Source organism: Malus sylvestris, chromosome 10 (genome assembly GCF_916048215.2).
Source record: "Malus sylvestris chromosome 10, drMalSylv7.2, whole genome shotgun sequence".
Lineage (NCBI taxonomy): Eukaryota > Viridiplantae > Streptophyta > Magnoliopsida > Rosales > Rosaceae > Malus > Malus sylvestris.
In genome coordinates this window covers 18,992,559-19,006,950 of record NC_062269.1, presented here as the reverse complement: position 1 = coordinate 19,006,950, position 14,392 = coordinate 18,992,559, and the positions used below count along the sequence as shown (strand labels likewise).

At 36.3% G+C, this 14,392-nt stretch overlaps 1 protein-coding gene across 1 annotated transcript; it reads left to right on the top strand.

The window, feature by feature from the left end:
• Window positions 1–5,455: 5,455 nt before the first annotated feature.
• Window positions 5,456–11,099, top strand: LOC126587366 (BTB/POZ domain-containing protein NPY2-like). Its single transcript, XM_050252401.1, has 5 exons — window positions 5,456–5,879; window positions 6,420–7,173; window positions 8,127–8,196; window positions 8,789–9,967; window positions 10,210–11,099. The coding sequence occupies exons 2-5, from the start codon at window positions 7,112–7,114 to the stop codon at window positions 10,777–10,779; spliced, it is 1,881 nt and encodes a 626-aa protein (XP_050108358.1). The 5' UTR covers window positions 5,456–5,879; window positions 6,420–7,111; the 3' UTR covers window positions 10,780–11,099.
• Window positions 11,100–14,392: the final 3,293 nt, after the last annotated feature.

Sequence of the window (14,392 nt, the reverse complement as noted above, 5' to 3'; positions counted from 1 at the left end):
GTTTGTTTGGTGAGTTCAAGAGGCAGAGGCACAAGATTTTTAACTTCTAAGAAACATACTGCTGTCAACCAGTCAAAAGTTCGTTTAACTTAACATATAATATTATCATTAGTGTAGAAAATAGACCAATAGTGGTATTGAATTGGCTAATACATGGCTCAACTACAACTAATTAAAACTCTAATTGATAATTTATGCTCAACTAAAAGTTCATTTGCGATTGCTTATTGTAAAAGTACTTGTGCTCACAATCACTTTTAGAGTGCTTTTATTATAATTAGTATGCTGATATTTTATTAAAATTCAAGTGCTTCTTGTAAAAAAGTTTCTTCTAAACGCACTTCCATGAGCTATAAATGCCTTGAAATTTTTTTCCAAACACAGTAAAAAATGTTTTGAATATCAGAAAGTGTTTTTTTTTTTTTCTGCCCTTGTACAAACAATCTCAAGCTTTCCCCAACTAATATTTTTTATTCTTGTAGTTTAAGAGGCTTATACTCAAGGTGACGTTTGATTCATTCATCTACTAATATTGGTTGTATATCAAGAGAAAAGGTAGTATTTTTCTCAATATTTTCCATCTACATAGTGATGCATGTTGTATTTGTTCATATCAAAATTTCTTTCTCATCTCTTAATATTTCATGGTCTGCTTCATTTTCATTACATGCATCCAATAAAGAAAACCATGGACCTCTTCTTGTATCATTTCATCAAAAGTACTATTTGCAAAAGGAGAACGATAAAAATTTACTTCTATTATAAATTCTTAGTTTCTTCACCTCTGAACTACATACTAATAGAAATCTCTTTGTCAACCAAAAGAGGATGAAAATACTATTTAATCTTCTATCACAACAAAAAAAATTAAGGACAATAACGTAAATTCCCAAAACAAAATGTTGTTGGTTTTTGTTCAAGCCTCACATACAGATGATTTTAACATCTCTGATTATTATTATTATTTTTAAAATAAACCTCTATTCCCCACCTCTCCACTCCCACGTTCTCTCTCTCCTCTCTCCAATTTCAAAAACAAAAATAAAAAAAACTCACACACAGTATGTATGTTAACGTGATTCCATAAATATTGATGACCAAAAAGATCAAAGGGGGTGCACCGGCACACGGCCCTGAATTTCTGAGGGCCCCCAAAATTTTGATTTCCTATATATTACATATATATGAGTATAAATTTTCTAATAAAAAAGTTTTTAATTGAAAAGAACATATGATTTATCTATATTACAATTGATTAAGTGGAGCTTACACTTAATATATTAATTTTTCACTTTTTTTAGCAATAAAAAAACTTGTGTATTACTTTCTTCCACTTTTCTTTAATAATAAAAAACTAACTTGTCTATTACTTTCTTCCACAAACACAAGCGTGTTTTTGTATCTCTCTTTCAGTCATACTCCATTTTTTCATGGATGAACCCTAAATCATGATTTCATGGCATGCAATTGGAGATTTTTCAACTAGTAAGAGTAAGGTACTGATTTCAATTAAGTTTGAATATTGATTGTTTAACTCTGTATGAATATATTGTCCAATTTTTTTTTAATAAAAATGATATTTTTATTAAATTCGCACTGCACCCCTAAAATATTAGAGACTGGCTTGAAAAAGATCATAACATATTACCGAATATGAGCTAGATGTGTATGCTAATTGTGCTAAGAACAATGTTCTAAAAAAGGGCCTAGGCTCTGGGCGGTGGTGACCCCAAACATTTTCTTGCAAATCGGTTGGAAAAATAGACTGGGCTCTAGGCGGTTTTTTTTTTTTTTTTTTGGAAATTAAAAAAAAATCCTATATACATTACTATATTTCCTTATTTTCCTCCTATTTTGCATTTTATGTGGTTTTAAATTGTGAACTTATTGTACATGTGTCATCGTACAATACTCCTCACTATAGTTATATGACATATATGCTTAATGTGTTAAAATTTTGGACTTGTTGGATACTCTTTTTGCATTTTATCATTCTTTTATTATCTTATCCATAGATTTTATACAAGTATAATTTTGTGTAAGTGTCAATATGCACTTATTTACAAGATATACAATAAATTTACCTAAATCCACATAGGCCGCCTAGGAGCCCACCTAAACCCTGCCTAGCCACCACCCGACTAGCGCCTAGTGTTTTTTAGAACATTGCTAAGAACTTATAGGATTTGTTACATATTTTTTTTACTATTTGACGAGAAATATTCTGTTATCAACTTGGTTCAACGATGAAGATACTTATGCTGCCATCATTTTAATACACAATATTTTGATTGATTTTTGTCTGAATGTAGTCAAATGCACAACTTACAATATAATGTTTGTCTCAAGATATAAAAAAGATATATATATAACAATACTACTTCAGACTTGAACCATTAATGACTCAGATTGCAATATAACGATATGAAAATTTATATATAAGTACGGCAATAGAACATCACGCACTACTCTAGTTAGATCAAACTATATATAAACATTGAAGGTCGCATGGTAGATGTATACATGCTCATTATATTTTTTTTACGTAATTTTTTTAAATGTGGCCTTGATCAGTGATTCCTTTAATCTTTAGCTCACATGGAACTTAGTTGGTACCAGCTGCCCCATGTCAACATTTTACTAGCTCACATGGAACTTAGTTAGTGATTGTAGTCACTCAATACTATGGTTTATTGGTATTCTTCTTCGCTTAGAAGTGAGAGGTCCTAGGTTCGAATCTCGTAGATGGTGAATTCGATACCAAGTTAGGTTCTCCATTGTGTGGCTTAGCTGAACTCTCCCTCCCCCTAGTGTAAAAATATTGATATACTCAAAAAAAAAAAAAAATTAGATAGTGGTTGTATCAATCACTTGCCATATCAAGTGGTACACAAATGTGGTACAAGTATGTGGTCTCCCTAACATTATTCAACTTAAATTTGGCCATATTTTGTAAACCAGTGGATGTTAATGATTGGATTCCTTCTTTAATCAACCGTTATATCATGTGGTCTATAAACTATGATAAAAAACATAATCCCCTAGCATTTTCCTTTAAATTGAGACCTTTTAGCTTAAATACTAACTCTGCAAAAACTTTTAGCTAAACTACAATATTTTTAGTTTAGGTACAAATAAGATATTCAATCAAAATAATTATAAGTACTACTATAATTCAACATAATTATTTGATTGCTACTCAATTCTACAATGTTTTCCAACCCACTAATTAAATTTTCTGGTCTCGAGGTCACATTAAATTTTTCAGTGTCAAGGTCTGTCCAACAATGAATTTAAAAAATGCTAATAATTTTATCATAAATTCTCTAATTTTATTCCCATAACTAACATAATTGAAGATGAAAAAGTTGTATCTATTGCTATTTGTTACGTCAATGTGAACACTGACTTGAAAATTTCTGTACATTGCTAAGACATTGATTTAACAATCACATTGTCCCACCAATGTTCTCTCGATATGTTCCTCAAAAAATCCAATTTGTGAGTAATCTTCCCCCAACTAAAGAAGATGTCTTGGAGGAATTGTTGCATATGAATTTGAGAACAATTTTGCATATATATAGCCTACTTGTTTCTCTAGAGGAGATGGGAAACATGCTCAATTTCATTTAATTGAATTGATGATCCAGCTCCTTGTTGTTTGAACAAGCAATTGCTTCAATTTGGTATTTTTTTCTTCATAAAAAGCAAACATGAGATAACAAATCCAGTCTTTCACTAATATTTCAAATAATTGTACCGAATTCAATGGATTAACAAAAAACAATATAAGAAACCAAATTCAATCATTACTAAGGTAAATGCAAATAACGAGATATTTTTCGAAGTGCCATGCATTCCAGTGGATATTTCATGTATTACAAAATAAGTGAAGAAATACTAAAAAAATATATCATTTCTTTTACTTATATTATGACAAGTAAAGTATCACTTGAATACCGAACACTTGAGAAATCTCTCGCAAAATAACCTAGAACTCAAGTTTTCGTTCCCCGAACCAGTAGAGACTACTCTTTAGCGGACACCACACCAGCGTCTCAAAACTCTGATATTGTTCGCACTGCTGGACAAACTTGTCATTTACTTAACTTGTGGAAATCTAGTCCCACATGTGCAAAGCACCCGTTTGGATTTAAAATCTTATATAAATATCAAGATAAGTATATAATTCATTTCCAGTTAGCAAGAGTGTTACTTAGCTGTCGACTGAAAGAAAAAATCCAAGCTGAATTAATACTGAAATGTAATACGAAAGATAAGTATAATCCATTCCCATTTTTTGGAAAAGTGTGACAATCTATTTTTATTTAAGTAAAAGACATGCATTTCTTAGCTGTCTGGCAACAAAAAAGTTTAGTCAAATTAAATAATGACATGTAACAAACCACCTTTAGAACATGGTCATTGAATTTCTAATGCAACCACCACCACATTCACCAACATGAACACATGATGAACGTGTATGATACAGATCAATGACGATGTTGAGATTTTATCCTAATAGACGCATAACAATAATACTATCATAGAAAATAATTTCCTTTCCTCGGGGGTTTCATGAAAGTGGGACCATTGAGATGTCACTCAAGGTACCATAGAAATGTATCAAATCAAATTCAACTTCTTTTGTAAACCGAGGCCAATGCATCGTTGATGCTCATTCCACCCTTCTCTAAGCAAAATATTCACCTCCTATACATATTGCACTCTTGATACACATCTAAAATATATAGTGCATACCCTTAACTATTTACAAAAACATATAAAAAGGGTACGACCTTCAATAATCCTTCTTTTCTAGATTTCTTCGGGGTCAAGCTTAATAATTAGAGGGAGACAATTGGCCTTATTGGGGTCATAAGATCCCAACGACCCCACCTTCTCTCCGGTACTGGTACAGGATCAAAGTCATGGTGATATGAACAGATGATGAACGAAAGAAAAGTGTATGGTAGGGTACAAGGTCTAGAACGCTCTTCTGTTTTCTCCATGATGAACACAGAGATTCACTTCGCAAGTTATGGCTTTTGTGGGTTAAAGTTGTAGGGCGCAAGGGTAATTTAATAAAGAGGAGTGCGGGTTATGGTGGCATCAAAATAACCAGAGAGAGTTGTCAGTTTTGGCGTGCTTTACTGTGCAAGGTGGTGAGTGAGTTTTTTATTTTTTATTTTTTAACAAACGATATTATTTATATTAGAGATGAGATGTGAGTTTAGTCTCACAATAGATTAGTGATAATATAGTTCAAATTTGTCTTTGACAAGAATCAAATCTAAAACTTCTCACATACAAGTGAAGATGAATACTACTAGATAGTAGTACTAAGTGATCAGATAAATGAGTGAGTTGGTTGTGTTAATTATGCATCCAAAAAACTCAATGAATCTCTCACTACTTTTTTTGCTACCAAATTAAAGTAGGGCAAAACCAGAAGAAAAGGAAAGGAAAAACATTGTCTGTGCGCCAAAAAGAAGAGTGTTAGTGTATCTTACTTCTGAGGACTGAATCATGCATTTAGTAAATAACAAGTTTGCTTTTTTCGCATTTGGGTAATTTTTTTTCAGTATCTTGGGAGATGGGTCGACTTTAGATTTTGGTTTGGAACTCAGAAGTACTAAACAGCTGGTAGCTTTTGAGCTTTGTGTTATTTTTGCCCTTTTGGTTTTTGTTTTTCCTGCGTTGGGTGAAAGTTTGTTTGGTGGTGGGTAAGGGTTTGCTTCTCAAGATTTGAATGCTCGTGCAACAGCAGCAGCATTCAAAAGCCTCGCCCTTTGGTCTCTTGTTACTGTTCCTCTGAGCCCTGAAACTCCTTCTGATTCCTCAAGCAAAAAGCTTGAATCGATGGCATGAGATTTTGGGTGAGTCTCTCTCTCTCTCCACGTTCTGTGGTTCTGGTTTTTCTTTTGGGGTTTCTAGGCGTGGTGTTGTTTGATTGCACTAAAAAATGAACTGGGTTTTTTCTGTTTTCAAATCGCAAGTAGCCAAGTAGGTGATATTTCTTGGTAGATTTTGTACAGCTCTGTAGATTTGATGAAATGGGGTCTTGGGTTTTGTGGGGTTTTACACGGAGAGTGGATTTTGGGGGTTGTCCTTTTGATTATTTCCCAATTTCTTCATGCCCTTGAGATCCTTTGCCTATTTCTTCATGTGGGGCTCTAAGATTTTTACTTTTGCAGCATAATATGATCTTTTGCCCCATTGTTTAACTAGAATTTCTATTGACAATATTCTGGTAGATTCCTCAGATTTTACTCCAATTTTGTAATGATTTATTTTATATTTTGTGTGTGATCTTTTCTCATTTATTCCCGTGCTTTGCCCAAATAAAAAAAGATGCTTGTTGTCTACCGTTGTGGTGGTTTCTTCAACTGATACCGAGATGCTGTTTTCGGTTGCAGGTTTTCAAACTTCAACGCCAAAAAAAATCTAGAAAATAGGTGGTGTTGATGTGTACATGTTGGGTTTGGAACTTGATGCTTTGAAGGCGTCCAAGGAGGTCTTGGTGGCATGAATCTTTAATTAGCTTTTAAAAAAGGAAAACAAAGAAACAGAGTAATCAGAGGAGAAAATATAAGAAATAGTGGGGGAGTGTGGTGGAGTCAGATTTGTGCTTGAGTGTCTCTGGTGTTTGATAATTGTTTAGTGTTCAGAGTCTGTTGGTTATGTCCCCTCGGCTGACTTGGTGCCCCCGGACTCCGTGGGCTTTGCCGCCGACCAAGGAAACAGCCTCTTCTTTGGCTCTCTTGCCATTCAAGAGAACATTTTCTTAAAAATTTCCACAAACCCCATCTTCTCTTTCCCTTTCTTTCTCTCTCTTAGATTGCCTTGGTCTGTGTCAAGATTCGGTCATACGCCCCTGCCTTGCATACATATAAACTCCCCTCTGTCTTTGAGATCCTTCTTTTCTCTCTTGGAGCCTAGGAAGTTGGTCAAAGTGTTGGTCCCCGCTCCTGGTGCCTTCCTTTCCATTTCGAGCAACTTTTCCTCGATTGAGATGCATTCTTGTTGGGGGTGTTTGGTGGTCTGGGCGTGAAGTAGAGGGTGAGTTTCGTTTAGGGAAGTGGAGGAAAAGCTTTGTTTGCTTGCCAAGATGAAGTTTATGAAACTTGGATCGAAGCCGGATTCTTTTCAGACCGATGGAAATAATGTTAGGTGAGATCTTCTATCCCTATCTTTGAAAACTGTGCTCTATCTTTCCTCAGTTATCTATTTGAATCATATGCTGGGCTATTGTGACTCATGCAAAAGCCTGAAAGTATAATTCCTATTGCAAAATCCTGAAAGTATAATTTTTTTCACCTAAATTTGAGATGGTTTTTTTGTTCATTGGAAAATTTTGGATATTTCTCCTCATGGATAATGGTTTTTTTGTTCATTAGTAGCCATCTTGGTTTAAAAATTGGGCTGTAAGTTTTCGTCCTTTTTTTCGATTCTCATTGTTTTCCTACACTCTATTTGCTTAAAATTATTCTTGTTCTATGACTTGGTATCAAATTTGCTCTCATTTACTTTTTAGTTTTTGGTTCACGAAAACTTGGTTCTCTTAGTGCGGCCGCCTTAAGAGAACCTTTATTGAATCTGTCAGTGTCTCACTTGCTCTATGATCAATTCTTTTGGAATATCTGAATCCTTGGCATTATCCAATCTGAGCTATTGTCAATCTAGTATTTATTGGTTATCTCTTATAGCTATCATAAGTAGATCACCACACATAATTTGTTATTCGAATTATAAAGCTATTGTTCATTAATTTAAGGATGCAAGAGGTTGTGAGCTAATAATTTAGACCAAACCAGGGTAATACTGTAAGAAATGATAGAGTTCTGTCAAATGTAGACAAAACTTAGAAATGCTAATCAAATTAAATGCATTGATAAAGCAATGTTATAATATAAGAAAGAACGGATGCAGGCAATTGAGTTGTATTTTTGTATGGGAGGAGAAAGATTTCTGGGCTCCTGAAAAGAAAAGTTTAGAAAAGAAGAAAAGCTTGATTTTCAATTGCTCGTTGCAAGATCTCAATGTTTTAGTATGCGGGTCTTCTTATTAGTGCTCTTTTATATGCAGAGTCCTTACTAACAGTACAAAAACATTCTTATATGCAGGTATGTCGCAACAGATTTGGCAACAGACATCATTGTTAATGTTGGAGATTCAAAGTTTTATCTACATAAGGTAGTCATCTGGTCCATTTTTCTGTATATGGTATCTTGTATCAGGATTGCCAAAAACTGTTTAGTCCTCTTGTCGTTTTTCATTTCTTGGTGAAACAAACGGCTCCCCAGTTACCTTTCATGTTGCATTTTCAAGTGGAGGGATCTATAGTCAGTAATTTATTATAGTACTCATATTAAAGCATCCAGAACAAATCCAGATATGTTTAGCTACTGTAATTATGAAATAGATAAAAGAGGTGTAAGGCTTATAAGCAATGTGCATGTGCTCAACTTGTTTCATATAGATAAACTGAACATTTACGGGGATATGATTATTTACATTAATTAAAGACTACTCTGTTGATACTCGACAAATACCCAATTGCTTGACGAATTATTATGATTTTCTAGAGACCAACAGAGCTTTGATAGATAGATACTGAGCTTTCTAGATATATTAAGCACTTTTAAATTCAATGATGATAGTCTTGCCAAACTTATGTTGATTCTCAAGGCAACTCTTTTCGTTTTCAAAATTTATGTGAAAATCTGCCGTATATCTACAGATACATGTTTTGTGATACTGATCAAAGTGATAATGTTGTATGCAGTTTCCTCTTCTATCAAAGAGTGCTCGCTTGCAGAAGTTGGTTGCAAACACTAATGAAACAAACACTGGCGAAATTTACATTTCTGACATTCCTGGTGGCCCTGCTGCCTTTGAGATATGTGCAAAGTTTTGTTATGGCATGACTGTCACCCTCAATGCTTACAATGTTGTTGTGTCTCGCTGTGCGGCTGAATATCTGGGGATGCATGAGTCTATCGAGAAAGGAAATCTCATTTACAAGATTGATGTCTTCCTTAGCTCTAGCATTTTCCGGAGCTGGAAGGATTCCATCATTGTTCTTCAGACTACGAAGTCTCTTTTACCAATATCTGAGGAACTGAAGTTGGTTAGCCATTGCATTGACTCTGTTGCTACTAAGGCCTGTATGGATGTTTCAAAAGTTGACTGGTCCTATACCTATAACCGGAAGAAGATCCAAGAGGAAAATGGGAATGATCCAAATTGGAATGGTGTCAGAAATCGTCCAGTTCCAAAAGACTGGTGGGTTGAAGAATTGTGTGAGCTTGAGATTGATTTGTACAAGCGTGTTCTAGCGAATATTAAAAGCAAAGGGGTACTATCTGGTGAAGTGATCGGAGAGGGCTTGAAAGCTTATGCTTACGGAAGGTTGCCAGGTTTCAGTAAAGGTATGATCCAGGATGGAGATATGACAAAGCATCGATCAGCAGTGGATGCAATTGTCTGGCTGTTGCCTGAAGAGAAAGGCAATGTCTCTTGTAGTTTCTTGCTCAAAATGTTGAAAGCAGCTATATTTGTGGACTCTGGAGACACGGCTAAGGGAGAGCTGGTAAGGAGAATAGGGAAGCAACTGGAAGAGGCTTCGGTAAATGATCTTTTGATACGAGCAGCGGAAGGAGAACCTTCTGTTTATGATGTTACTGTAGTCCAAAAAATAGTAGAAGAGTTTCTAAGGCAAGGTCAAAGTCCAGAGATTGAATCACTAGACGAAGGCGATCAACTTCAGGAGGTGAGAAGGCCAGGGATATTGTCTGATGCTTCCAAGCTGATGGTGGCAAAACTTATTGATGGGTATCTTGCTGAAATTTCAAAGGATCCCTACCTACCCTTGTTGAAGTTTGTTGATCTTGCGGATATGGTGAGAGGTTTCTCTCGACCTTCTCATGATGGACTTTACCGAGCCATTGACATGTACCTTAAGGTTAGGGGTTTTATACATTTATTCTCTTGATTGACATAAAGTTGGGGTCTTTCATGTTGTGCAAGTTTTAAATGTTATGATGCAAACAAGTTGCTTCAGATTTTCTGTTCCGTTGTATTTTAGTTGGTGGTGAAATATGATCATGCCATAAAAATTCTGTTTTCCCGCGTGCTTTTGTGTTTTATCTTTTTAACTGTTGGTGGTGATATATGTTTCACACGTTGGCCTGCTTTGCTATGCAGGAGCACCCAGGGATCAGCAAGAGCGAGAGGAAGAAGATATGCAAGCTGATGGACTGCAAAAAGTTATCTGTTGATGCGTGTGTGCATGCAGTGCAAAATGAGAGACTTCCGCTGCGTGTAGTTGTGCAGGTACTATTTTTTGAGCAAGTCAGGGCTGCTGCTTCATCAGGCAGCAGCACTCCTGACCTACCTAAAGGCATGAAGGATTTAAACAGTGGGTCCCATGGTAGCTCAAGAACTGCAACAACCAACACGGAGGAGGATTGGGATGCAGTAGCGTCGGCTGAGGAGCTTAGAGCCCTAAAGGGGGAGCTAGCTTCTTTAAGGCTGAGCAGTGGTGTGGGATCGTGCGACAGGAATGGTGATGGAAAAGGCAGTGTTGACAAGGCGGCGGTAAGTAAAATGAGAGGGTTGCTGAAGTCAAAGAAGAAGATTTTTGCAAAGCTTTGGTCAAGCAAAGGGGTACAAGGTGAGAACAGTGGCTCTGATTCATCCGAGAGTCTTGGTTCAGGTAATCCCGAAGAGGCTAAATCTACACCTTCGAGAAATAGGAGGCATTCGGTTTCTTAGTAGAGCAATTGACCCAGAAATAGGTTGGGAATTTTCGGGTTTCGCCTTCTCTCGTTATGATCTTAGCAACTAAAAAAGAAAAACTGGTTACCTGAGCAAAATTGGAGTACATATAGTTTGGAAGAAGGCTTTTTGTTGTAGTACTTGCAGAAAAATTCACAGGGTGAGAAAATGAGATAATTTACCTAGAGATTGTAACTGCAGAGGTGATCCAAATGGCAAGAGTTAACTCTCATCCTTAATTGTGCTCGTCAAAATCTTTTGTATGTTATATGACTTGTCTAGCAAGAAAAGCATTTATCAATAGCTTTGGAGAATTAGAGGTGGGCTTCATACGATCAGTCCAATTACATCATTCCAAATTCGTTTGATCGAAAAGTTCGCGCTTCTATAGTATAGGACTAGCTTTGGAGAATTAGAGGTGGGCTTCATACTCTCATCCTCAGCTAACGATACTCTATCCTAACTGTTCCTGTCTAGCCAAATCTCTGTTAGGAAACTTAATTCGTATTTCATCAAATGAATAATGTTACACAATTGATTATTTATGCAAGGCACAAAACTTAATGAGTAAGCTAACTAAACCTAACAACTAACAAAACTAATTGTGATAACAACTATTGCATCTTTAACTTATATCTCTAGATAACAAATTTACATTTTTACCTTGAATATCCCCCCTTAGACCAAACTGGGGGATCTGAAGAGCTAGTTTATCACAAAGAAACGAGAATCGTGGTTTTGATAGTGCCTTAGTACAATATCAGCAAGTTGATCCTGAGTGCAGACAAACTTAACAGAAACCTATTTAGCCAATACTTTCTCCTGAATGTAATGGTACTCAATTTCGACATGCTTGGTGTGGACATGAAAATTGGATTCTTTGCTTGGAAAATGGCTGAAACATTGTCACACCAGAGCTTAGCAGAAGAGGGCAATTTGTAACCACTATCAACAAGTAGCTTGCATATCCAAGTGATCTCCGCAGGTGTGTTTGCAAGAGATCGATACTCTGTTTCTGTAGAAGGACGAGCTAAAGTTGGTTGCTTTTAGCACTCCAGCTGAAGATAGAACTACCCAAAAGGACACAAAACCTTGCAGTTAGTCTTCTGAGAACATACTGCCCAATCAGCACCTGAAAATGCTTAAAGACAGAGAGAGTGGAAGAACACTTAGAGAACCAAAGACCAAAGCTTAATAGATCCTTTTAAGTACCTAAGTATTCTCTTGGTCTGGTCTATATAAGATATTGAAGAGCACCAACCAATGATCTGTGCTCAGTTGCTTCTTCAAGTAATGGAGAGTCATGATTAAGTTTGGAAGTGCTTAGAGGTGTATTGCAGAGTTTAGCTCCATCCATTTTAGTCTTCTGTAAAAGATCCATACTATAATTAGTCTGGGAAACAAAAATATCAGATGAGGATCTCTTTACTTCTATCCCAAGAAAATAGTGCAACGGTCCAAGGTCTTTGATGGGAAACATGTTACCAAGATGAGAAATAACCTTTTGACACTCACTACTTGATGGTCCAATGACAAATATATCATCCACATACACCAATACAAACACCAAATATGGAGACATTTTGACAAAGAGAGAATGGTCATTTTGAGATCCAATAAACCCAAGTGAGTGGATAACACCTTGTAGTTTGTCATACCAAGCCTTGGGGGCTTGGTTTAATTCGTACAAGGATTTATGAAGGTTGCAGACATGGTGTGAATGTATAGGTTCCTCAAAACCTGGAGGTTGCTGCATGAACACTGACTCTTGGAGTGTGCCATTTAAAAAAGCATTGCTCATATCTAGCTGATTCAAAAACCAGTTAAACTGAGAAGCAAAAGTAAGTAGTAATCTGATAGTCCAGGTTTAGCCACATGGCTAAAAGTTTCAGAATAGTCCAAACCCTCTTGTTGCTGAAAACCATTTGCTACCAATCAAGCTTTATACTTGTCAATAGATCCATCTGGTTTTCTCTTGATTTTGAAGGCCTATTTGCAGCCTACCAAGTTCTGAGATAAAGATGAAGGGACTAGAGACCATGTGCCTGTACTAAGCAATGCTATGATGCAATACCCTGAATATTTTAGAAATATGACATGGATTTTCATTTTTATGTTTATGTGGAGGAAATCGAAGATAAATCGAGTTGTGGTTATGAAATTCAACTGGGGGAAATGTGAAATCCTATTCCTAGATGTTATTATTAAATTAAGTATTTTGTTGTCGTATTCGTAGTTACGACACATTTACATTTACAGCGTATAATTTTTTGATAAGTGGAAAAGACGAAATGCCCCTAATTGGCAAAACCGAATTATATGAGGACGTACTTTATCCTCCCATATTTTGCTGTTTTTCTTGGCATATTTGGATAAAGGTCGATCATACGAGCGCAAAGGCAAAAACCGTTCGTGAAACAGAGTTTTTACGAAGGAGAAATTAACAGTTGAATGCAAGGGTAAAATGGTAATTAAACCTTTTATGGAAGGCTCTAGAGAGCTGGAGAACCTTCAAGTGCCACGTGTGTGGCTGTGATTAGGGGAGAAAAAAAGAAATGAGAGAAAGGAGGGGAAATCGGACCAATGGGGAAGAGAAGAAAAGAGGGAAATGATAGAGAGATGAGTAGCTAACCTGGGTCATCACTTTGACCCATTTCCAAATCGTGACCCGGTTCACCGACCAGATTTTTGGAACACACTTGACACTGATTCTTGCATTTTTTTGGTAAATCTAGTCGAATCACCACCTGGAATCAACTCCATGACCTTCCCTCATTCATTTCCACAAAAAAATTAATGGGATTTGCCCCCGGTTTCGTGAAGTTTGCACCGACGGGCTTCTTGGGTGCACGGTGGCAATCAGCCATTTTTGAAGGGTATTCCGTTGACCACCACCACCACCATTAGACATCTCTTGAACCCAAGAACAAAGCCTAAACAAGTTTAAGGGTTGTGGAGCTGCAGATTTGACAAATTGAGGAACACGCACTTTAGGGTTTCCGACGGATTGATGTTTCCCTGCTGAATTGGACTTTGGCCTAGGTATAAAAAATGTTTCCCTCATTAAACTATACATGTCTGTAAATTTTGGTAAATTTTGACACGTCCCGACCCTGATATTCCCCGAATACTCGGATAGGCACGTGCTGGCCGACACCTAAGGGTGACGAAAGCTATTTATTGAATACAAGAGTAATGATTAGGAGGAACATAGGCATGAATAATCACTAGAATCTAAAGGTAATAAACAAAGTTTAAGGAAATATCTAGAGTGCACGGAATACGATCTAATTCAAGATTCACAAAAGGAAAGATCATTACAAGATATCGCACAAATGGGTGATAAATTGCTACTGGTAGGGGAATGCCTCGTACGTTGTGTCGTAGTCCTTATTTCTAAGACCTGAATGGGGGTGCAAAATAAAGGTGAGTGGACCAAGTTCATATATACAATAAAAATAAAACAGTTATCAAGATACAAACCCCCACAGTTTATATAAAGAAAACTACCAGCATAATAAGTGATGGTTCCTCCATAGTACCTTTACCAAGTAGTTCTGCATTACAATCTACCCCCTTTACAAAAAATTTCATTCTCAAAATTACTAAT

What these genes read in the sequence shown, in the direction of transcription:
- LOC126587366 (XM_050252401.1), top strand. Translation starts at nt 7,112, where the DNA reads ATGAAGTTTATGAAACTTGGATCGAAGCCGGATTCTTTTCAGACCGAT. An exon ending in ACCGATGGAAATAATGTTAG is followed by an intron (nt 7,174 to 8,126) that starts GTGAGATCTTCT and finishes TCTTATATGCAG; the next exon opens with GTATGTCGCAACAGATTTGG. An exon ending in CAAAGTTTTATCTACATAAG is followed by an intron (nt 8,197 to 8,788) that starts GTAGTCATCTGG and finishes TGTTGTATGCAG; the next exon opens with TTTCCTCTTCTATCAAAGAG.